This window comes from Psammomys obesus, unplaced genomic scaffold (assembly GCF_907164565.1).
Source record: "Psammomys obesus unplaced genomic scaffold, mPsaObe1.curated_primary_1811, whole genome shotgun sequence".
NCBI lineage: Eukaryota > Metazoa > Chordata > Mammalia > Rodentia > Muridae > Psammomys > Psammomys obesus.
In genome coordinates this window covers 9,180,125-9,203,952 of record NW_026589732.1, presented here as the reverse complement: position 1 = coordinate 9,203,952, position 23,828 = coordinate 9,180,125, and the positions used below count along the sequence as shown (strand labels likewise).

Below are 23,828 nucleotides of genomic sequence, written 5' to 3'. Positions count from 1 at the left end.
TAAAACAAATTAGTGTACGAACATCATTTATAGATATTTGAAAGGAGTTGGCTGTCCTTAGGCTTTACATAGGAAAATGGATTTGGCACCTATTAAATTACTTCTCTGGATTTTGAGAAAAATGTTACATGAAGATATTTCTGAGTTTTTTTTTATTATTTAATGTGGATTTTTTTCTTGTAATCATTGAGGCACCTTTTAGCTTTATGTACTCACCTGCGTCCTGACATCTGTTTTCCAGTGCTGCAGTACTGCAGATACCTTCTAGCTGAAGAATTGACCTATTAACCTATTTTAATTTACTTAACCCTCACCAGGTGATTTTAAAGCATTTTTACAGTTTGTTTTATTTTGTTTTTTGTTGATACTGTGTTGAAGATTGGAACATTAGCACGAGGACTTGCAGGCTGTGCTCAAACAAGAGGGCCGTATTTCCTGCTTGTTAGATGTTTCAGGATACTGCCTACGATGCTTACAAACATTCTCTAAGATCTAAGTTCAGATGCCCTTCTGTGTCTTGTGGAAGTGGGCAAACAGTTTTTAGGGAAATCAGAGCACCTTGGATTAAAACTTGCTTTTAGAAACATGTCTAGCTGTAGGACACAGGCTTCCCTCTGTCCGGCTTTCACTCAGCACTGAGTTTCAGCCTTTTTTTACACTCATTCCTTGGCAACCTCTGCCATGCTTAGCTGCAGCCTGGTGTGGACCCTACTGCTGAGCTTCATCAGGTAGGGTAGCAGTTGGGGGTGCCTGAGTCACAGAATGACTCAGGGTTCCTGGGTGGAACCTTTTTTTTTTTTTTTTTTTTCCAGCAGTCAACGGAACAGAAATGATGCTTTGGCCTCAATTTCTCTTCTTAATTGTGACATGGAAAAACAGTGCCTGGGTGCTCAGCAGAATGAACAGCAGTTCCCAGAGTGATCGTCTACCTCACTGGAACACTATTATGAACACTATAGAGCTCTCTCTCTGCAATAGAGAAAGAAAAACTGGCTCTCAGTCTGAGCAGCACTATATTGAGAGAAGGAAATGATGTGAAATAACTTGAAAGGAAGATCAGATTGAGTATGGAATTGTTCACATTGACCAAAAAATCCCCCCATCCTAAAGAGTTCATTTTAACCCCAAAGCAGGCAGTTACTTTGAGCATAGGCAACACGGGGTATGACAGAAAGGGCATCTCCTTAGCAGAATTTCTAAAGGTGTCTCTTCTGTTTCCAGTGTTCTTATTGACCACGGTATTTGGAGTCTTTATTAAAAGGTGCCTGACAGACTCAGGCAAGGAAACGGAGGCTAACTGCAGATCTTCACCTTTCCTCCACTCTTCCAGATCCAACCCCCAAAAGTCTCATCCCCAGTCCTGGAGCAAGCCTTCTCCTGCAGCCTTCCTTCTCCCCTTGCCTCATCTCCAGTGGATCATTCAGATCTTCTCCTCCAAGCTCTCCTCCTCCTACTCATTGCTTCTCCCAGCCCCAACTCCCAACAGGCATTCCTTGGAAGCCCACAGGACAATGGCCAGAGAAACAGGGAGGCTAGCTGCAGATCTTCACCCCCCCCTCCAAACCCACTGCCCATCCCTTCACACTGTAGCAGAACACCTATTGCAGTCCTCCCTCCTCCTCTGACCCCTGCCTGTCTCCAGTGACGGTGTAGGACTGTTCCTCCAATCTTCTTTTTCCCATTCACCCCATTTTCCCAGCCTCCACCAGCAGCTGCCGTTTCCAGCTGCAGATCTTCACCTTTCTCTTCTCTCCATCAAATGCAGCCTCCTTCCACACCCCCAGCTCTGTAGCAGACCACCTCCCTCCCGCTGCCCACATCTCCTGTGGATCACACGAATCTTCCCCTCCTGCTTTTCTCATTACTTTCTCCCAGGCTCCAGCTCCAGCAAGCATCCTCTGGAAAACCTGCAGGCCACTCTGGCCAGGGAAGCAGGTAGGTGAGTATCAGGTCACTCTCTCTTCTCCCCTCCACATTCAGTCCTCCATATTCTTCCCCAGCTCTACAGCAGACTATCTGCTGTGGATTCTCCTCACTGTCTGCTCCCATTCTCAGGGTTCTAAACAGATCACAACAGAACACTAACAGAACACAGAGTCTCCTGTGGACCCCCTTAGCATCCCCTTCTTCTCCCCTTTCCACCCCATTCCTAAGTGTCAGTTCCCAATACTTAGGAACACATTTTACCTGGAACCCTCAGTGGCCACACCTATCAGGATCCCAGAAGAATTTTCTACCAGGCAACCCACAGCCACCACTGTATCCTCAGAACCAGAGAGGGCAATAGAAACCGAGAAACAAAACACCCACCCAACAAAGACCAGACCCAGTTACTACAGTCTTTCTGAACCCAAATGCCTAGATGCAAGCATAAAAGTGCAATAACATCCAAGACAGTGTGTCTCTACTCGAGCCCAGCAACCCAACCATAGTACCACAGTAGGCTCAGAATATTACAACATAGCTGAAGCACAAGACTAAAACCTTAGGATGCCTCTATGAATAAGACAGAGGTTCTTTTTTTTAAAAAAGCAATACAAATGCGTTAGTGGTTGCAGGTCATCCCATGGGTTAAGTAGTAGATAGCACCACCTCGAAGCCTCTCTTTTAAAAAAGAGCACATCACCCTCTTAAATGGGGCTCTGACGTTTCAGACGATAGTGTGTCTGGTGTCATCTGTAAATTCCACACGCACCTGTGTGCACTGTCCCTGTGAACCGGTCTTGCCCAGCACTTTGGTTATCCTAGCCAGCTTGATGGGCTACATGTGGCTTTTGCCCATGATGTTGGCAATCTGGTAGAGGATGATAGAGGTTCTTAAAGAGGAAAAAAAAATCCTTAAAGAAATTGAGGGAAGCACAAACAAACAGTAGAAGGAAATAAATAAAACAATTCAAGACTGGAAAGTAGAAATAGACTCAATAAAGAAAACCTAAACTGAAGGAAATCTAGAAATGAAAATTTTAGGAACTGGAACCTTAGAGAAAAGTCTCAAAAAACAAAACAAAACAAAAAAAACAAAAAACAAAAAACAACAAAAACAAACCAACCAACAACAATACAAGAGATGGAAAAGAGACTCTCGGGCATCAAAGACATGACAGAAGAAATGGATATCATGGTCAAAAAAAAATGTTATATCTTAAAAAAAATCCTGACTCCAAATCCCCAGGAAATCAAAAACACCATGAAAAGAATGAATCTAAAATCAATAGGAATAGAGGAAGAAGAAGAAATCCAGGTGAATGGAACAGAAACTATTTTCAACAAAATCATAAAGGAAAAATTTCCAAACCTAAAGAAGGAGATGGAAACAAGTACATAGACAAAAAGCCAGACATGCAGAAAGTGAGAGACCTTGGAGCACTCAGTCCTATAGGGAGGTGTCTCCATACAATCCCTTCTCGGGGATCAGGGTATCTCCATTGAATAGCATGTAGAAAGAGCGTAGAAGACAGAGTGGATGGAAGACACCAAGAAAACAAGGCCCTTTAAATCAACATGATTGAAGCCATATGAACTCACCGAGACTGAGGCAGAATGCACAGGGCCTATATGCTTTAGGGCCCTAGAGCTAAAAAGAGAAGTGGACACATTTCTCCATCCCTAACCTAGAACCTATCTCCAATTCATAAATACTTGCAAATGAAAAGGTACTTTTCTCTAAGGGAGTCTCACTGGGGAAACAAACTACTCTTTAAGTATAGGTTGCATGTCCGCAGTAGATGCCAACACAAAATGAACTTAGTGGCATCATTGAAGGTTTCTTATCTCAAAGTAGTGTCAGGGCTATTTCTTTTTATCTTATTTTTTTATTATATATATATATTTTTTCTCTTTTTTTTACCCTATAGGTCTTTTGTGTGTGTATGTGTGTATGTTCATATATATATATGTATACACATATATACATACATATATATACACATATACATACACACACACACACACACACACACACACACACACACACAATGTTTTCTGGTTTAGAATTTTTAAGGGATTCCTGACTGTGCAGTTGAGTGGTTTTTGTTTCTTGTGCCATCTCTTGGGCTCTTTTTCTTCTGTTTGTTCTGTCTGATTTCAATGTGTTAGTTTTAATTTTATCTTATTCTATTTAATCATGATTTCATAGAAACCTGTTTGTTTTCTAATGAGAGGCAGAAAGGAGGTGGATCTGGATGAGAGGGGAAGTGGGGAAGAGCTTAGAGGAGTCAAGGGAGGAGAAATTATAATCATATTATTACGTGAGGGGGAAAAACAATTTTCAATAAAATGGGGGTGTAAGACCTGGGGTCTCACAGCTCAGGAGTTCAAGATTGTGTCCTTTCCAGAACCCCCGCAGACCACATGAGTCATTGCAAAAGCAAGAGGTTTAATTTAATCATTGCGCAATGGGGTCACCCCTGCCGGTCAGCAAAGAGTGGCACCGGGAGACAAAGCCTTTTGGTTTTTAAAAGATAAAGTGCGGGTAAGTTTGAAGTTGTAGTCTTGGCAATTTAGGATTGGATGAGGAAGCTATAAAGTAAGATAATTGGTTAGTTTTAGGTGCTCAAGCTTGGCCAGTCCTGCCAAGTGTGGATGCAGCTGCAATTGAAGGTGGAGGTGGTTAGCTCATCCTTGAAGATTAGGGCTGGCTTTTGGCTGGAGGTCAGGAGCTCAGAAGAAGGATTGAGGCCATCTGGGTTCGTTGCTAAGAAACACTATTTTGAAGACAAGGGTCTGGTCATTCTTTTTGCTAAGTGAAGGGCATCGTTTGCTTGCTTTTTTTATATCTGTCCTCCCAGATAGGGTCACATTCCTCCATTCTCTGGAAAGGTACTAAAAGGCTTTAGCTTAACCTGGACCTAAACTAAAAACTATAGGCTTTAGAAGACATATAGGTTACAAAATTAGTCTATCCCTTTCAGGGGAAAAGTTGTTTTTCTTATAGACTCTACCACCCCTTAATAAAGAATTGGCTATTTTTTACTTAATGAATATTTTTATATACATTGTGATACTTTCAGGTGCCTGCCAGGAGCCCTGGGTGGCTTGTACTTGTTCTGTAGCTGTGACATTCCTAACTAGTAAAGTGGAGAATAGATTAAAATCACACCGACCTGTAGTAATACCTACAGGGCAATTAGTAAACATGCCAAACATGTCAGATTAATATTTATCACCTGGCAGCAAACTTTCTTTGGATATTAATTATAAATGGTGTGGTTTTCATATACTAACGTGTAGTTTCAAAATTATAGCTGAAATTCAGCTAACACACCTAAGATTTCAAAAAAATGAGCAACATACGTATTAAAACCACTACTATATTAAAATCAGGGGTTTTCCCAAAGAAATAAAAAAAATCACACAATTGTAGGAAATATTTTATTTGCACATAAATGTATATGTGTGTATATACGTATATATACATATGTGTATATGTATATGCGTGTATATGTATAGGTGCATAAAAGTTGCCTAGGACCACTTAATTATACAATTACTATTAAATAGTAAATAGAATATAAGGCACACCCAGATTCCACTGTGTGGTTGGTACCCTAAACGGATCTTGCTTTTGTAGTGTAAGGATGCCAGCGTAAGGTTGCCATACCTGCCTGACAAGTCATTACCGTGGCTATCAGTATTCTTTTGAAAGCACCTGCTCTTTGACTATTCATCAGTGCTGGGTTTAATCTTATAATTTATGCCCATCTTTTGTGTCTTTATAATCAGCTTCACTGTAAGTAAATTTGTGTCAATATTAAAGACTGTAAATAGGAATAAAAACCTCTTTGATGAGATGAGGGGGTAGGTATGGAGAGAAACAGGCTTCATTTTCCAAATTATTTTCTTTACCTTCAAAGACAACTCATTTTTTTATAATTAATTCCTGTGTTGTATGAAAGCAGAGAAGGATAACATGTGCTCCCCTTGACAAAAACGGATGATACCCTTGGGCTTCAAAGCAATGTGAAGTGGAAATTTCTGGCTTCTATGAAGATTCAGTTTTGTCATGTGATGTTTTGCTGCAAGCTGGGCACATGATGTTTTGCTGTAGGTTGGCTTGTGAGAGGGCATGTGATGTTTTGCTGTGAGCTCTCATAGGGGAGGGGCATGACTTTGGCTAGCTGAGAATATCCGTGGGTGGACTCTGAGGAGAGGAGATACACAGAGGCCCAAGCACAGTGAGGGATCTCTTTTTGGATTGACATTGCTGCGCTGATCTTTGTACTTTGACACTTGACTTTGCAGAGAGAAAAGTTCTCTGTCATGGCAATCCAGCTGAGCCTTGAGGCTTTCACTGACTTCATGGTCCTGCTTGGTGTTGGCCTTTGGACTGGACTGCTGGTATCCTGACGACTGAGGTTGGCAATTCCCTAAAGATTCATCGACCCTAATCAGCAGGAAGTAGATAAAAGAGGTCTTAGAGTCCTTTTTCCTACTAATATCCTACCAAAGGTCCGTGCGCTGGAAGGGAGGTAAAGGAGTCTAAGAACCCTAAATAAAGTAGGTTTGGTGAAAACTCTAAGCCTATAACAATGTGTGTGGTTAAGGTAGTGCAATGTGCTTTGTGGCACCTGATGACTGTTTTTAAACTTCTGTTTTTATTTCGTATGTGTGTGTGTGCTCATGTGTGTAATTTCTCTATTTCCCTGACATTGGAGACTGTGTCAGTACCATCCCTATCTCATGCCTTTTCTGTTTTAATCAATTGTCTCTGTGTCTACATTTTGGCGGAGGCATACCTGCCAACTGTCACTAGAGCCTTCTCTATTATTGCTCTTACTTGACAGGTTAGTGCTCATATCCATGAAACTTTCCTTCTTATTTAAAAAAAGCTTTAACAATTCCTACCTTATATTCTGAAATATTTTAGTAGCACCTAACTCATATTTATAAACTCTCTTTTACTCTCTGGAAACATCACTAATACTATTTCGCACACAGGGGATCATTAGAGTGTATTTTGCCTATTTGGTGCATAATGTCATGTATACTGGGTTTTTTTTTTTTTTTTTGTTACTCTTTTCTCACTGATACTCATTTTTCTTTGTAACGCTGATGTCTAAATGTTACTAATTAAAACATAGAAAGCAAACAAGAATCTCAAAGAGCTTGACTCGCCAAAGAGAACAAAGGAACTAATTTAGAGCAGGCTGGTTCATTTCCATCATTTTCCTATACCCTGTGTATGTCTGGCTTGTAGCTGATTCCTTCCCCTTGTATTCTGCAATATTCCCAAACATTTAGTCTGTAAATGATGCTTTTGACAGGAACTTTACAGGCAGCTTCTCACATCACTCTTAGTGATTCTAGTGGAATCATTGCATCATTGTCATGCTTTTTTGTTCATAGTATCCATTCAGTGAGAGGGGTTCAGTCTCTAGCACAGAAATAAATTAAAAAAAACATATGCTGAGATTCATAACCTAACTTTTTGCAGAGTGCAGAAAATCTTATGAAAGAAGGGTAAGATAGAAAGACCTGGAGGGAACGGGAGCTCCACAAAGAGAGCAACAGAACCAAAAAATCTGGGCACAGGAGTCTTTTCTGAGACTGATGCTCCAAACAAGGACCATGCATGGAGATGACCTAGAACCCCTGCACAGAGGTAGCCCATGGCAGCTCAGTGTCCAAGAGGGTTCTGCAATAATAGGAACAGGGCCTGTCTCTGACATGAACTCATGGGCTGGCTCTTTGATCACCTCCACCTGAGGTGGGAGCAGCCTTACTAGTCTACAGAGGAAGACAAAGAAGCCTGTCCTGATGAGACCTGATAGACTAGGGTTAGATGACCTCCTCTATCATTCAACTGGGGGAGGGGCATAGGAGAAGAAGAGGGAGGTAAGGTGGGATTGGGAGGGGATGGGGGAGGGGGCTACAGCTGGGATACAAAGTGAATAAACTGTAATTAATAAAAAATTGAAAAAACAATCTGGATTCTAATCCATTTTGGGATCTATATCTAAGTGACAAATACTTTTTGTGTCATGTTTTGAACTTTTTTAGCTGTATATTTTTCTATATAAATGTTTTTAAGTTTAATTCTTGGTCTTTTATGTTTTGTTGTATCCTCCTTGCCTTAGTTAAGGTACATTTCCTCCCCCTCCAACCTGTGTTTGTAGCATTCATTTACACATTTTCCGTTAGCTGGTTTGTAGTGTCATCTTTGGTTAAATATAAGTACTCCTTTACTTAGCATATAAACTGCCATATATCCCAGGATACTTCTGTTTTCTGTAGTCTAAGGTATTTATAATACCTGTTTACATTTCTTTTGGAAAGGAAGCAAGTCTCTTTTTGAGTCACAAGTTATATTATTAGGCATTTGATTCTTTCGTTTATATTGAAAATAGATTCTTTTCTCATTCAATATATCTTGCTTACATTTTTTTTTCTCCCTCTACTCCTCCCAGTTCCTCCTAACCTTCCCTCTTCTCCAGATCCACTCTCTTTTTGTCTCTCATTAGAAAAGAACAGGCTTCTAAGAAATAACCAAACATATTAAAATAAAAGATAATTAAATGAGGCAAAAATATCATATCATGTTTGGATACGGCAACCCAACAGGAGAAAAAGAGTCTCAAGAACAGACACATGAGTCAGAGATATACTTGTTCTCATGGTCAGGAGTCCCATAAAAATCCGAAGCTAATAGCTATAATATATAGGTAGAATGCCTGGTATAGGTCTCTGTGATCTTATATGTGCCTTGGTTAGTTGGTTCAGAGGGCCTTGTTCTCCTGGTGTCCTCCAGCCCTCTGACTCTTGCAATCTTTCTGCCTCCTCAGGAAGCAAGTTTTTTAATGTCAATTAACCAACACAATTTAGGTTACTTTCTATAGTCATAATGCCACGTTCTACAAATCCATATTCAAAAGAAAACCCCCAAAATGTATTTTAAACATGGAATCTTAAAAATATACCTCTGAAGAATTCTCAGGTAATAAATACCATGATGGAAATGTAAAAATATTCATAAATTAATGATAATACTTTTATCAAAGTTTGTGAGATAAAGGAATTTTATGCTTCAATACATACATTGAGAAATAAAACACTGAGTATCACTATATGATGATCTTGAGGAACTAGAAAAAGAGGAAGTAAAGAAATTGATTACCAATAGGGGCAAAGTATAAGATTTTATAAGGCAACTATAACAAAAGTGCATAAGTAATTAAAGAGGGGCAAAAAACTTGAATACTTGCAGCCCTCTAGAGAGGCCCCAAAGATGGCCTTTCCTCAGACTCCTAAGTCTTACCTACATTTTCCAATTTGTTTTCATATAAAGTCATTCCCATCTAGTTATTTGATTGTTAATAATTTCTTTCATTTTTTACTCTCTGATATGCATGTTTTGCTCTCTTAAAATGCCTTGAATTTCAAAACTTTTGTTGAAAACCTAAGATTTAAACTAAGTAGATGCATGTCTAATTAAAGCAGTGTTTGTTATAGGAAGTAAAATTTCCTAACTTTATGTATATAATGGTATTAAGCTTTCAGATTAACGCTTATCACCATCTGGATCATTAATATGACAGAACTGCTTTGGGGTTATGTTGTCTTCACGCAATAGTAACGGACATTTCTTTTGTTCAGCATCTGGTGTGAGAAGATGCAGAGAAGAGCCAACTCTGCTAATTTGTAGATTGCTAGAATTAAACTTTAGCTTAATTTTTATTAAGTTTCGATATCAGAAAGGCTCTGGGAAAAATGTGTGTGATTATGAAATCTCATTGTTTTAAGACTAGCAGTGTTATACAATAAAAATGTAGTTGTCATGTAGGTATATAAGCATTATTAAGGACTTTCTGGCTTTAATTGTATTAGTTGCTGAGTAAAAACTGTAAGAAAAACCATGTTTTGTTGTTGTTGTTTGTTTTTTGGCTAAAGTTCACAAAGTCTGACATGCCTGGGAAAATAGTAATCCTGTTACAAATAGCTATGTGAGAGAATATTGAAAACAATGCATCATGTCAACTTGATTCTGATAAATCTGATATTTTTCTTCTCTTTCTTTTTCTTCCCCTATACTTATCCCCTGGGAATAACAACTAAACCCTGTCAAGGCTGTGCATAGTAAATTAAGTTTCACAGGGACCATTAAACTTTATTTTTAATTTCTCACTTGCAAGAGTTGTAAGTACCTATTAAGAAGTTTTGCTTTTAAAATAATAGAACTTTTTATTTTTTTAAGCTGAGAGAATTTGCGATAAAGTTTTCACAGGGACTATTAAATTTATTTTAAGATATTCTCTTATAAGAGATGTAAATAGCCTAATTAAAAAGTTTTGACTGTTGAAAAATAGTTGAACTTTTTCCTAACTTAAGTTTAAGAAGTGTTGTCTTCCTCAATGGAACCTTACCATTAGTTTGTGGAAAGCCACCAATGACCTTGGTAATACTCTAGGTTGTTTAAGGGTTCCCATTGGACCCCTTGGGCCAAGAAATTGATTAGATGTAACCCATTCTCAGTACAGGAAGCTTTATTTGATGACAAGAAATGTCCATTTGGGGCTCTGTTTCCCCTATTATTTTATGATTTCATTTAAATTGCCTTCACACATACACATATATCTATGTATGTATGTATATGTATATATACTGTAAGGTTTTCATACAGCTCTTCAAATGACCCTTACTTTTAGCTGTACCTCCCAGTGTTCCCTCCGTAGACCCTTCTTCTACCCTCTTCCCTGTTTGATCCTCTTATTCCTGTCCATCCCCGTTTTCATCTATAACTATTTTTTTTTTAATCCTAGGGAGAAGGGAACAGTAAGAGGCCCACAGCCAGACAATATTCAGAGAATGAGAGACCTTGGAACTTTCATTCCTAAAAGAGATTTTTTTTTTTTCATTAAACCTCTCTGTCAGGGCTCAGGGAACTCTGTGGATGAAGAGGCAGAAAGACTGTTAAAAGCCAGAGGAGATGGAGGATCCCAAGGGACCAAGGCCTTCTACACACAGCAGGACCAAAGCACACATTAACTCATAGAGCCTGTGGAGCGTGCCCAGGGCGTGCATGGGTCTGCACCAGATAGGGTCCTAGAGCTGAAATGAGAAGTGGACACACACCCACGTCCTTAATCCAGAAGCAATATCCAATTGATAGCCACTTGCAAATGAAAAAATTATTTTCTCCAAGGGAGTCTCATTGGAGAAGCCAACTACTACTCTTAAGAGTAGGCTGCATGAGCAGCAGCCCGTTCAACACAAAACAAACTCAGCAGCATCTTGGGAAGTTCTTTGTCACAGTGTTAGTCAGGCAGGTGTTTTTGTTTGTTTGTTTTGATCTTACAGGTCCTATGTTATAGTTTTCGATTTGTGTTTTATGGAATTCTTGTGGGTGCGAGTGTGTGTGGTTCAGCTTCTATATGTATTTTTTGTGTTTTTTTCTTTGGCTCTTTTTCTTGTTTGGTTGTTTTGTCCTATTCCAATTTGTTATGTTTTATTTTATTTTAATCTTATTCCTTAGATGCCTGTTGTTTTCTAAGGAGAGACAGAAAGGGTGATGGGAGAGGAGGTGAGAAGGATTAAGGAGAGGGGAAACAGTAATCAAAATATATTGTATGAAAAATTTTTTCAATAGAAGAAAAAAAAAGATTTATAAAGATACCACTTAGGATTCAATTTCTACCTTTGACTCAGTCACAGATAAATTTATCCAAGGACCATCAACCTCACAAATTTTGTGTTTAATAAACCCATGTGTATTCTAAAACTCTCAAACATAAAGGGGGCCAGAAAAAAGCTAATGCTGATGATCATGTGCCTGCTGTCCAGCTTTTGCCTTTCCTATTTTACTAGATTTATGTAGATCGAGGAGTCTGCTCCTCCTTTAAGTGTGAGTCATCTTTTGGATGTTTTTTTTTTAAGGAAACTATAGATATCATTATATTTTTTCATAAATACTTCATCATGTGATTCATTATAGTTAAATATTTATATTTTTCCTTTTAGTTAGAAATTTACAGGGAAGTGGACACAATCTCCCATCCCGAGCCAAGAAGAGAAGTTATCTCCAATTGACACCTTCTTGCAAAGGAAAATCAGGGTTTCTTTTCTTTTTTTTTTTTTTTTGAAGTCTCATTGAGTTTATAACCCATCCTTAAGGATAGGCCCCATGCCCAGTAGTTACAAGACAAACTCAATGGTGTTTTTGTAGTTTAAATTTTTTTTTTGTCTAATATTGAAATGTTTGGATTTTTTTATCTTACTGGTCTTTTGCATATATGTTATGGTTTCTGACTTTGTGTTTTTATGGTTGTGTGTGTGTGCTTATGTGTATAAATACGTGTGTGTACATGAATGTGTATGTGTTTGGGTGAGTATATCTTGCATTTTTTTTTCCATTTAAAAAAATCTGTTCTTTTTGTCTGTTTTCTAAAGAAAGAGAGAAAGAAGGTGTAGAGTTGGATAGGTGAAGTGGGGAGGAGATGAGGAAGGGAAGCTGTGATCAGAATATATTATATGAATTTTCAATAAAAATTTACACACTGAAAAATTATAACCTGTCATACTCAGTTTGAACAAATGCATGCCTGTGCTTTTTGTTTTTTAACTAAAATGATGCTTTTTAATGGGAACCAGAGATATGGTTACAATTAGGGTAGTCTGACACACACACACACACAAGAAAAAAAAAATCCATGGGCAATCCTGAATTGAAAGTTTACAAAATAACAAGGGATCTGACTGCGACATCTGTCATGCCATTGATTGCCAGGGTTGATGCCTGTGCTATTTGGATCCTTATAAGGATATAGAACATTAATTTCAGAAAAGTTTCCTCCTGTCCCATCTCAGTTAATAGTGACTGCTCCAACAGAGGCACCTAGTTCTAATTAAAACACAATCACTTAGTTTTGTGTGTCCTGTAGCTTTAATGTGCACTCTTTGCACTTTGGTTGTGTTCAGAGAACGGGTAAGGGGACATATGTAGGATCAGGAATTTGATGTGAGAAGCCATCACGTAGCTTGGGTTACATAATGTAGCTTGGTAAGAGCACTGTCTGCTCTTCCAGAGGACCCAGGTTCAATTCCCAGCACCCACATGGCAGCTCACAACTGTCTGTAACTCCAGCTCCAAGGGATCTGATACCTTTACGTTCATGCACATAAAATAAAATAATTAAAAAAAACCATAATGTGGCTTGGAATTGGAGATTAGTAAAGGAGGTTCTCAAACAGGCCAAGTTTGAATGTAGACAAGATAGAATTTGCTGGTGGGCTGGTTGCAGATGTTTCACTTTCTGAGATGGGAAAAACTCGAAGGAAAGTAGTTTGAGGTTGGAAATTAAAGTTTCTGTTTTGGACATGTATTATAAGAGTAGACATTAGGCCTGGTGATGCATTTAGAAGTCACTGTCACACATATTAATCTTTTTATTTGGGTCATTGTCAGGCGACAGGTTCAGTAAGCTAGTTCAGGGATTACATCTGTGTGTAGCTGGGCTGGCTAGATTCTCTCAGTCAGTTGGACTCTTCCCGTGTGCAGAGTGAAGAAAACCAGATATGCAACAGAGGGGTAGCACTTTAAGCCAGGGTACTGCTGCAGCAGTTTCATGTCACATACAGTGACACTGTGCATTTTTTTAAAAAAATAAATTCTTTTAAAAGACAAATAGGGGCCAATAGGAGGGCTTAGTTAATAAAGATGCTTGCCACCAACACTGATGTCTTTAGTTCCATAGCTGGGAAGGGGAGAACTGACTCCTACAAATTATCTTCTGACCACCACACCCTGTACACAAACACACACATACACTCACGTGCACACACACACACATACACTCACGTACACACACACACACACACACACACACACACACACACACACACAAATAAAAAGCATAATAACATTATTTCTTAAAAAGACAAATAGGCCATACAAAAAAGTAAAATAATGGTTAAATGAATCATTTAATATAAGGCCATGTATCTGTGAGATTACAAACCAGATGATTCACAGCTCTTCCTCTAGTGAACTTTCAATCAATCAATAGCTGAGTAGAGGACAATGCAGCCACTTCTGATGAGAACTGATAGACTAAGATCAGAAAGGAGAGGAGAACCTCCCCTATCAATGGACTTGGGGAGTGGCATGCATGCAGAAAGGGGAGGGAGGGTGGGATCGTCAGGGGAGGAGGGAGGGGCTCATGGGGGGATACAAAATGAATAAAGTATAATTAATAAAAAAAATAAAAGATTTAAAAAAAAAAGAGAGCATAGGAAGCACTTTGGCTTAACTATATTGCTGTAGGAGTTTACGTAGATTGAATCAAGGTAGACTGATGATAACACTTGAGGTCCAAGGAGATACTTTGAGAGTCAGATACTTTGTAGAGATAGGCTAGAGTGAGGGAGTTTCAGATAGAGTGACAGCTGTAAGGATTGCTTCGGCAATGGCAAAAACCTGGTTTTCCTTTTGTACAAGAAAGTCAACCACACGTTAGCTCATTCACTCAGCACACACCTTTCAAAAAGAGGTTATTTTGGCCCACAGTTCTAGGGCACAACCCATCATGGTGGGGAAGTCATGGCAACAGCAGCATAAGGCAGCGAGTTACACATGTTCACTGTGAAGAGATGAATGCTTATCTCAACCCATTTTCTCCTCTCTGTGCATCCCAGGGAAAGGTGCTCTGGCAATTCAGGATACCCCACAAGCGTATACAGAGGCTCATCTCCCAGGTGATTTTGCCCCTCTTTGGAGATGAATTTATTTATTTATTTTGCTTCAGTGCAGGATGACCTTAAAGTTAAGACTTGATTTGACAAAATAATATTGGAGGACAAAAATGTCTTGTGCATGTCAGTGAGTGGCATAAATATGTGGTACATGCACACATGCATTCTCCTCTGCACATGTGAAGGCCATAGGACAACATTAGGTGTTCTGTTCTCTCTCTCTCCATTGTATTCTCTCCATTGTGTCTCATGGAACCTAGAAGTAGGCTGGAAGCCAGCAAGTTCCAGCATTCCTCTTGTCCCTACTCTATAGCATTGTGTTAAAGGCTTCCATGAGACCCTGTCTGTTGTTTTCAATGGGTACTGGCATCTGAACTTACGTTCTCATGTTTATGAAGCATGTGCTCTTATCCATCCATCTCTCTAGCTCTTAGGAAAAAAACACTTAACTTGAGAGTTTTAACAGCTCTTCTCCCACAACAGCCCCAATTTTCTCAACTTGTTTAAAATCCATCTTTTTCTAAATTCCTTGCCTTAGCAGGATAGCTTATTTTGCATGAAAAAGATTATCATGATTAAGGAAGGAGCAGAGGAGAGGAAAACTGCAGGATGATTGCAATAAGAAATGTTAGAAAAGATGTTTCGAAGCAGCTGTGAACTAAGATTCAATGGAGGTTTTATAAGTATTGCTGTGGTATAGCAGTTTTAAAGAAACTCGAGTCGGGACATTAAAAGTACTTCTGTTTGATTTCAATCATGGTTCTTTCTTTGGTTAGAAGGAACCATGTCAATGCTAGTTTTGTCAGGGTTGTGATGATAATTCCAGTGATCATAACAGGGGCAGACTATGGGTTTTGTTCTTTCTTTAATTGGTTTTGTATTGAACGAGCACAAATCCTAAGTGTACAGCTTGATGCAGTTTTCAAACACAACACAAGGTGTTTGTAGACTGGATTTCAACTGTGTGCTGGTGATGTAGCCAAAATGAAAGCTAGCTTCCAGAAAAATATAAATATCCCTCAGCAAGTATTGGGAGACGAGTGCTCTACAGATACTTATGCATATGGTGAATGGAGATCAGATGCCTATACTTTAGTTATCAAAAGAAAGGAGGGCTGGTAAGATGGCTCAGCAGGTAACCGTACTTGCTGTCAAGGCTGAGGACCTGAGTTTGACCCCTAGAGCCCACATGACTCCTACAAGTTTTCAACTGACCCTCTACACAGAATGAATAAATAAATGTATTTTTTTAAAAAACATAGATACTGGATACTTGAGGCTAATTTTAATCTTTTCCTCAAAAACAAGAATGAGGAAAAATAGGAATAAGAAAATATTGTTAGAAATATATGATTATAAACAGCAAGAATCCAACTAAAAATTGGGGGAGCATTGTAGCAATGTAGTGTATTGATTCATAACCAAAGGAATAACCACACACTTTGCTTTAGCCACAACTGGATCAAGGAGTTAGAACAACAGCCCCAGACGTCCTCTGTCTTCCTCGAACTTCCCCTTTGCCTTTCACTTAGCCTTTTCTGGGCTCTGGCAAAGATCAGGCCTCAGATTGTGCTTCTTCACCACCCCTAGCAGAAAGAGTGCTGATCGTCTCAAACTGGAGCAGCATCAGGGACTGCGTGTTATTCACCTGACCTGGCTGACTTGTGTGGAATCAGTCACTGGGTTAGAGAGAGTCACTTCTTTGGCTAGGTGTATGTTCAGTGCTTAACACTATTTCTAGGAGGTGGGGTTAGCCTTTCCGAGCACCACATGTGCTGAAGGAAGGACTGTTAAGTTATAAAGAGAGAGGATACTTTCTTTTACCCTTAGAGGGGATTTTAGACCATAGCATAATGGGTGTCGAATTAAAATGAGTGAAAAAGGGACTAGGAAGAAATCAAAGTATATGGTGAATGGATGAGGAGAAGCACAAGAAAGAAATGGCAGAGAGAAGTGGAAGGCAAATGAGAAAAAAAAAAGAAAGAGGAGAGAAGGGAACTAGAAGAAACGAGATTGACTTGATGAAAAGCCACAGGGGGTTGATTAGAAATGCTGCATACAGGTGGGAGTCTGCAAACACTGCACTACTCAGAAGGGTTACAGGATGTACGTTGCAGAGAACTGGAGCTTCATCTTTGGTCTTTCATCATCCTTGGTCTTTTGAGTAGCGTTTGAAAACACAGCATCTCATCCCAGGCTGAATTTCATAGACCTCAAGGCCTTTCAGATTTTCTGTAAATACAAATATTTGCTCAAAATTTTCTTCACGGCCTCTTTTACCTCCTTATTCCTCAAGCTGTAGATGATAGGATTCAACATTGGAGTCACAACTCCGTAAGACAGTCCAATGATTTCATCAGATGCTTTGGTGTACTTTGACTTGGGTTTCATATACATAAAAAGCGCTGAGCCATAGAACAAGATGACCACAGTTAAGTGGGCTGAACAGGTAGAAAAGGCTTTCTTTCTTCCTTCAGCAGAATTAATTCTCAGGATGGAGGAAAGGATAAAAATATAGGACACAAAAATTAACAGCAGAGGAATCATTAACAAAACGATGCTGGCCACTGTCATGATAAGCACATTCATGCTGATATCTGAGCAGACAAGTTTAAGAAGAGCCAGGATCTCACAGGTAAGGTGATCGATGACATTATTACCACAGAAAGGCAACACCATTGTCAAGACTGTTTGCACTAGAGAGTTCAGACAGCCTATGACCCAGGACCACACAGCCATGTGCACATATAACACCTTGTTCATGATTATAGGGTACCTCAGTGGATTGCAAATGGCAGCATACCTATCATAGGCCATTACAGCCAGGAGGACACACTCTGTGGAGCCCAAGCCAAGGGAGATAACCATTTGTAGAGCACAACCAAGGAAGGAGATGGATTTTCTCTCTGACATAAACATGATAAGCATTTGAGGTATTGATGAGGATGTGTAACAGATGTCCAAAAAAGAGAGGTTCCCAAGAAAGAAATACATGGGGGTATGGAGTCGGGAATCCAGGATACTAATGATGATGAGCAGACTATTTCCCAGAAGGATTATCAAGTACATGATGAGACAGAGCACAAACAGGAAAAGCTGAAGTTCTGGGTACTGGGAAAGCCCCACGAGAAAGAATTCCGTGACTGCAGAATAATTTCCCATCTCCACACAATCATCTCACCTGTAGAATTCATACAAGGGTGTGACTCAAGGAAACTTAGATTTTGATGGAGAGTCCTAGAATAACTTTTACATGCATTATCTTCTTTGTTTCCTAGAGAAATTCTTAGACTCAGCAACGGTAGAGTTATTATATTGTCACTAATAAAGAGACACAGAAACAGGCAATATTGCTTAGCATCCATTGGCTAGAAAGTGGCAGGTCTCTAATTAAATGCAATCTCAGATCAAACTTCTTTCAAGCATAGTCACATAAGTATTTTTTATTTATGAATATTTTGAAATACAGCTGTTTTCTATTAAAGCTGGATACGAAAGTGTTATTACATTTGTACCTTGCCATGGATTTAGACTGTTAACCCATTTTAAGTACTTAACTTTTTAATTTGCAGCTAGCTAGACTAGTGTCAGCTACAGAAGTGAATGGAACAATAGTGTTTTAATAGTTTTTTTTGTTTAAATTAGATGGAATCTACTGGATGATATGTAATTCCAATATGTCACTAGTAGATGAGCATTTAGTATAATAAATTACATGATAAATATAACAGTTATTGAATATGAATATTTTCATAGTCAATATTTATATTCAATAATTTTTTAAAAAAAGATTTATTTATTTATTAGTATACAGTGCTCTGCCTGCAGGCCAGAAGAGGGCACCAGATCTCATTATAGATAGTTGTGATTCACCATGTGGTTGCTGGGAATTGAACTCAGGACCTCTGGAAGTGGAGCCAGTGCTCTTAACCTCTGAGCCATCTCTCCAGTCCAATAAATTATATTTTTAAGTCCAATTGACTGAAAGGAAAAACACTGATTTAATTTAAAAATTCAGATAGCCTGAATGTTGTGGTGCACATATTTAATCTCAGCCCTTGGTTGGCTGAGGCTGAGGCATAGTCATGGATCCCTGTATGTTTGAAACCATCCTAAACTGCATGACAATTTCCAGACCAGTCAGGTCACACAGTGAGACCTTGTCTCAAAAAATTCTTGTTTTTTGAGGGAATTAAAGTTATAACAGGAGAATTTTTCTTGGAGCATCTAAACAGGAAGGAGTCTGGGAGCCATGGAGTTTGGTTCTCAGGAATTTCCAAGCAGTGAGGATACTTGGATACTGTTATGTACAGTTTTCCTCAGCCTGGAATCCATTTTCCTTTAATTGAAACCACTAAGAACTACATTTCTTCCTTTTAAAACTTTCTAGTTGCACCCAATTCTCTATTTTTCTCTTCCACTTATTTCCTAGATGCACACTTTATTTTATCAGATAAATCAATCTAGCTTTTTAAGTACTTACACTTATATATATATTATATATTACATACATATATGTAATTTATATATATGTAATTCTTATATATTTATAAATATATAAATATATAAATATATAAAATATACATTTATAAATATATTTGTATATATATATAAGTATATATATATATATTTGTAATTTTTAAAATATTTGGTGCTTTAAATGACATTCCAAGATATTTCACAGTAGTTTGTTTGGCCTATGTGACCTTTTTATGTGATGAACCTGGTAGTTAATTTTTGAGCACTGTGTTAACCTAATTATTTTGTTGCAAGCTAACTGAATGCTTTAACTCATTAAGTTTGGCTAAAGAGTCAGTCTCTTAGCCAGTAGACCAGACCATTTCCCACAGACTCCTACACTAATTCTCAGCAAGGAAAAACTATTAGGAAGAAGTTCCTTCTTGCTGTGTTAAACCTAATAGCAAGATCACTTATTTTACTTTTAATCATAAGTGTGATATAGGAGAAAACTCTGAAAGCTAGATCATAGCCTCCTTCTATAACAATTTCATAATTATTGGAATTAGTGTCATCAAGAGCAATAATGTGAGAATCCTCACCATCTCATCTGCTTCTATCAGCCACGCACCTTCAGTCCTCCAGCTTTGGTTTTTACTCTGCCAATCAATACACACTTAGAGTCTTAAGTGGCCTAATTCTTGCCTTTTCTTCCATTTCCATGTGCCGTTCTTTCTGTTCCATTCTGTCTACTTAAAATTGTAGCCCTACGGCATTAGAAACTGAACCTGGTTCTGTTTTCCTCCTACTTACTTTCTAGGGTGTCTAAACATGAAGAAGTAGTTATTTAAAGACGTGTACCCTCTCCCTTGCCATCACTGCCACAGCTTCTGTTTTCTGGGTCATGGTAGAACAGAGTATTTTCTTCTTCTGATTATATTCTTATCTCACATCACACATTTATACCCTTATACATATTTTCTATGGCTCTTTTGTATCCAAAGAACTTTAGGATATGGATGAAGAGCTTACTGCTTGGCTGGTTGTAAATGAGAGAATTCTTGTCTTCTTATATGGAACATGACAGGAAAAATGTTTTCTTTCCATTTCCTTTCTATGTCAATTTTTCCCCTTGAGAATATCAATCAGATAGTGGTTCTGGCAAAGATTAAAATAGAAATAATTTATCTTAGCACATTAGGAAATACTCCGTTCTCCCCATTTAACTTTGTTATCGACACATTGGCCATAAGGACTGACTCTCCAAAGGAACAAGTGAATGCTGAATTTAATTTTTGTAATATAGTTGTGACATAAGAAGGGAAACGGAAAATGAAAGGAAGACTTAAGAAAGAGTGAATATTGAATATTTACAATTTTAAAAAAGTGTGCAAGTGGAATACGTGTAATGTGGCAATGAGATTGTTGAGGAGAAAAAGGTGAATAATCTATGATGTCTCTTCTCTGTTCAAAAATGGGTCCAGGCAAGGCAGGCTATTGTTTTCAGATCAAGGATGAATCAGAGAAATGGAAATAATAATCATACAAAACCAACTAAAATTTACCCAGCACACACGAAAAGCTGTCCTCTTCTCATTTCTGCAATTTCATGTTACTGTGTTGGAGCCAAGGGAGGAGTTAATGGGTGGTTTTCCTCTCTGGCTATTGTCATCAGTTTTTCTGTAAGCACTGATAGAAATAAAGTCTAAAGAAAGACAATACACATGCTACATTATGCAACTTCAAGGTGGTCTTTAGCCCATGCACCAATCCCACTCATTCCTACGGCCCTTGAAGTTTGAAACTCTCACATCACGATGTTATTCCCAGTGCTTCGCAATGAGTATGTTTGTCTTATCTTTGTAATTTGTAATTGCTAACTTGTCTTCATGCGTGTGCACATGCTATTTTACACAGATGGAAAACTCTCAGCTCAAGCTGTTTTCTAAGAGCATCCTTACCTCCGCTGTGAAGGGGATGTCCTTGCTATCTTCTCTCTTACTCAACACAAACTATGACACTCACACTAGGAGTCACAGTAGCTTCTGTTGTCCATATTCTGAGATCAGTTTGACCTTTAAAACAGACGTAAGATTCAGAATGCTTAGGGTAGGTATTTATGCTTAAAAAAGTAATTTATATGCTATAAACCATATATTCATATGAAAATATTCTATTTATTACACTAAAATAACATTTTATTTCAACCTGTTACAGCAGAGACAATAAAATTCTAAGAAATTAAATTTGTTCATACACATATAAAGAATACAAGGGACATTATTCCATATGTTAAAATGATGTCATTTCATTTAGGAATAGCGCTTCCTCAAGATCCAGCTATACCACTCCTAGGCATATATCCAAAATATGCTCAAGTACACAACAAGGACATTTACTCAACCATGTTTGTAGCAGCTTTATTCGTAATAGCCAGAAGCTGGAAACAACCCAGATGCCCCTCAACTGAAGAATGGATACAGAAATTGTGGTACATTTACACAATGGAATACTACTCAGCAATTAAAAACAAGGAAATCATGAAATGTGCAGGCAAATGGTGGGAACTAGAAAAGATCATCCTGAGTGAAGTATCCCAGAAGCAGAAAGACACACATGGTATATACTCACTTGTAAGTGGATATTGGACATATAATATAGGATAAACATAGTAAAATCTGTATGCCTAAACAAGCTAAGCAAGAAAGAGGACCCTGGGTAAGATGATCAATCTTCATTCAGAAAGAAAATGGAAAAAAAAAAGGGAAATGGGACAGACATCGGAAGAGGAAGAAAACAGGAAACAGGACAGGAGCCTACCACAGAGGGCTTCTGAAAGACTTTACCCAGCAATGTATCAAAGCAGATGCTGAGATTCATAGCCAAACTTTGGGCAGAGTGCAGGGAATCTTAGGAAAGAAGGGGGAGACAGAAAGACCTGGAGGGGACAGGAGCTCCACAAGGAGAGCAACACAGCCAAAATATCTGAGCACAGGGGTCTTTTCTGAGACTGATACTCCAACCAAGGACCATGCATGGAGATAACCTAGAACCCCTGCACAGATGTAGCCCATGGCAGTGCAGTCTCCAAGTGGGTTTCCAAGTAAGAGGAACAGGGACTGTCTCTGATAGAAACTCAGTGGCGGGCTCTAAGAGGGGAGCAGCCTTAAGAGCCCACAGAGGAAGATAATGCAGCCAGTCCTGATGAGACCTCATAGGCTAGGGTCGGATGGAAGGGGAAGAGGACCTCCTCAATCAGTGGACTTGGAGAGGTGAATGGGAGGAGAAGAGGAAGGGAGGCTGGGATTGGGAGCAAATGATAGAGGGGGCTACAGCTGGATACAATGTGAATAAACTAATTAATATAGAAAATTAAAATTAAAATTAAAAAGTGATGTCATTTATCTTTATTAATCCACAGAATTCCAAATTAATGCCTGAAACTTTATTATAATATATGAAACAAACAGCTAAATTCCCACCAACAGTTAGATTCTTATCAGCTGTTTAACTAGCTATCAGAAAATATGGTGGTTTACAATAACCTTTCTTTTTATTTATTTATGTATTTTATGTATATGGTACTTTGTCTGAATGTATATCTGTATACAAGAAGACGGCATCAGACAGCTGTGAGCTGCCATGTGGGTGCTGGGAAATGAATTCAGGACCTTCAGAAGAACAGTGAGTGCTCTTAACTACTGAGCCATCTCTCAGCCCCAAAATAACCTTTCTTGACTTAAATTTTTTTGGAATCTAGACCTAGAAAGAAAGTCATTAAGATGTTAAAGATGACTTTTGTAAGACTATTGTTCACCACAATTCAAAGTCATGAAGATGCTAGAGGTGTGTTCCTAAAAAAAATCCACTACAAATTTATTAATTAACATTTCCCCCAAACGCCTAATAATACAATAAACAAAGATAAATAACCATGTATGTTTTATAATTATATTACCTTACTATGCTTTAGTAGTTGTTATAATTTTTCCTTCAGGGTACACAGATCTTTCATGTGAAGGTCATGGTGTGACAAGTAAAAAGATATCGTGTCACGTACTTAACTCTGAAATTTTTAGTCTTGGGGAAGAGTCAAAGACAATGGAGGACAGTGCTCATGATAATACATGAAAAACAAAACTTTCTGACACTATAGATGATGATTTTATATATGCTTAGAGAAGTTGAGATTTTTATCTATAATGTAGGATCTGAGGTATTAGTAATCTAATCTTATTTTCCAAATAAGTTTTAATTAACCTTATTTTATTATTATAAACATCAGAAAGGCCATTTCAAAATTTCCAGAACTTTGATGTGGGTTTTTTGCTAAAGCCCAAGTAGAAAATAAGATAGTAAATGGGCAGGAAACTGGAGAAAGGTTCTATGCTACTTCTTATAATATGGACAAATACACTTCCTTTTGATGTTCTGATTTGGGCCAACAAAACTCATACCGATATCATTATCAACAGACAGATCTATCTGGCTTCAATCATGGTAACATAATTCTATAACTCAGTATTTAGATGGTGTTCAAGTTCAGCAGTATAGTAACCTTAACATTTTGGTTCTTACTCCTTCCCGCTATATTGATCTGTGCCTATTTGCGTGGTTGGAGATTGATTCTTAGTATTGTGCATCAGCAAAGGAAGAAAGACAAAATGTGGATTATGAAGCATTTGTCC

General features: G+C 38.3%; 1 protein-coding gene and 1 non-coding gene across 2 annotated transcripts; one reads left to right on the top strand and one right to left on the bottom strand.

The window, feature by feature from the left end:
- The first annotated feature begins 5,880 nt into the window (after nt 1–5,880).
- Nucleotides 5,881–6,000, top strand: LOC129675385 (U6atac minor spliceosomal RNA). Its single transcript, XR_008719924.1, has one exon. It is a non-coding gene; the product is annotated as a U6atac minor spliceosomal RNA (small nuclear RNA).
- A 10,905-nt stretch (nt 6,001–16,905) lies between these two features.
- LOC129675317 (olfactory receptor 13D1) lies at nt 16,906–17,844 on the bottom strand. The gene has a single exon (XM_055605356.1). The coding sequence runs from the start codon at nt 17,842–17,844 to the stop codon at nt 16,906–16,908; it is 939 nt and encodes a 312-aa protein (XP_055461331.1).
- Between the last annotated feature and the right edge of the window lie 5,984 nt (nt 17,845–23,828).

What these genes read in the sequence shown, in the direction of transcription:
- LOC129675317 (XM_055605356.1), bottom strand. Translation starts at nt 17,844, where the DNA reads ATGGGAAATTATTCTGCAGTCACGGAATTCTTTCTCGTGGGGCTTTCC.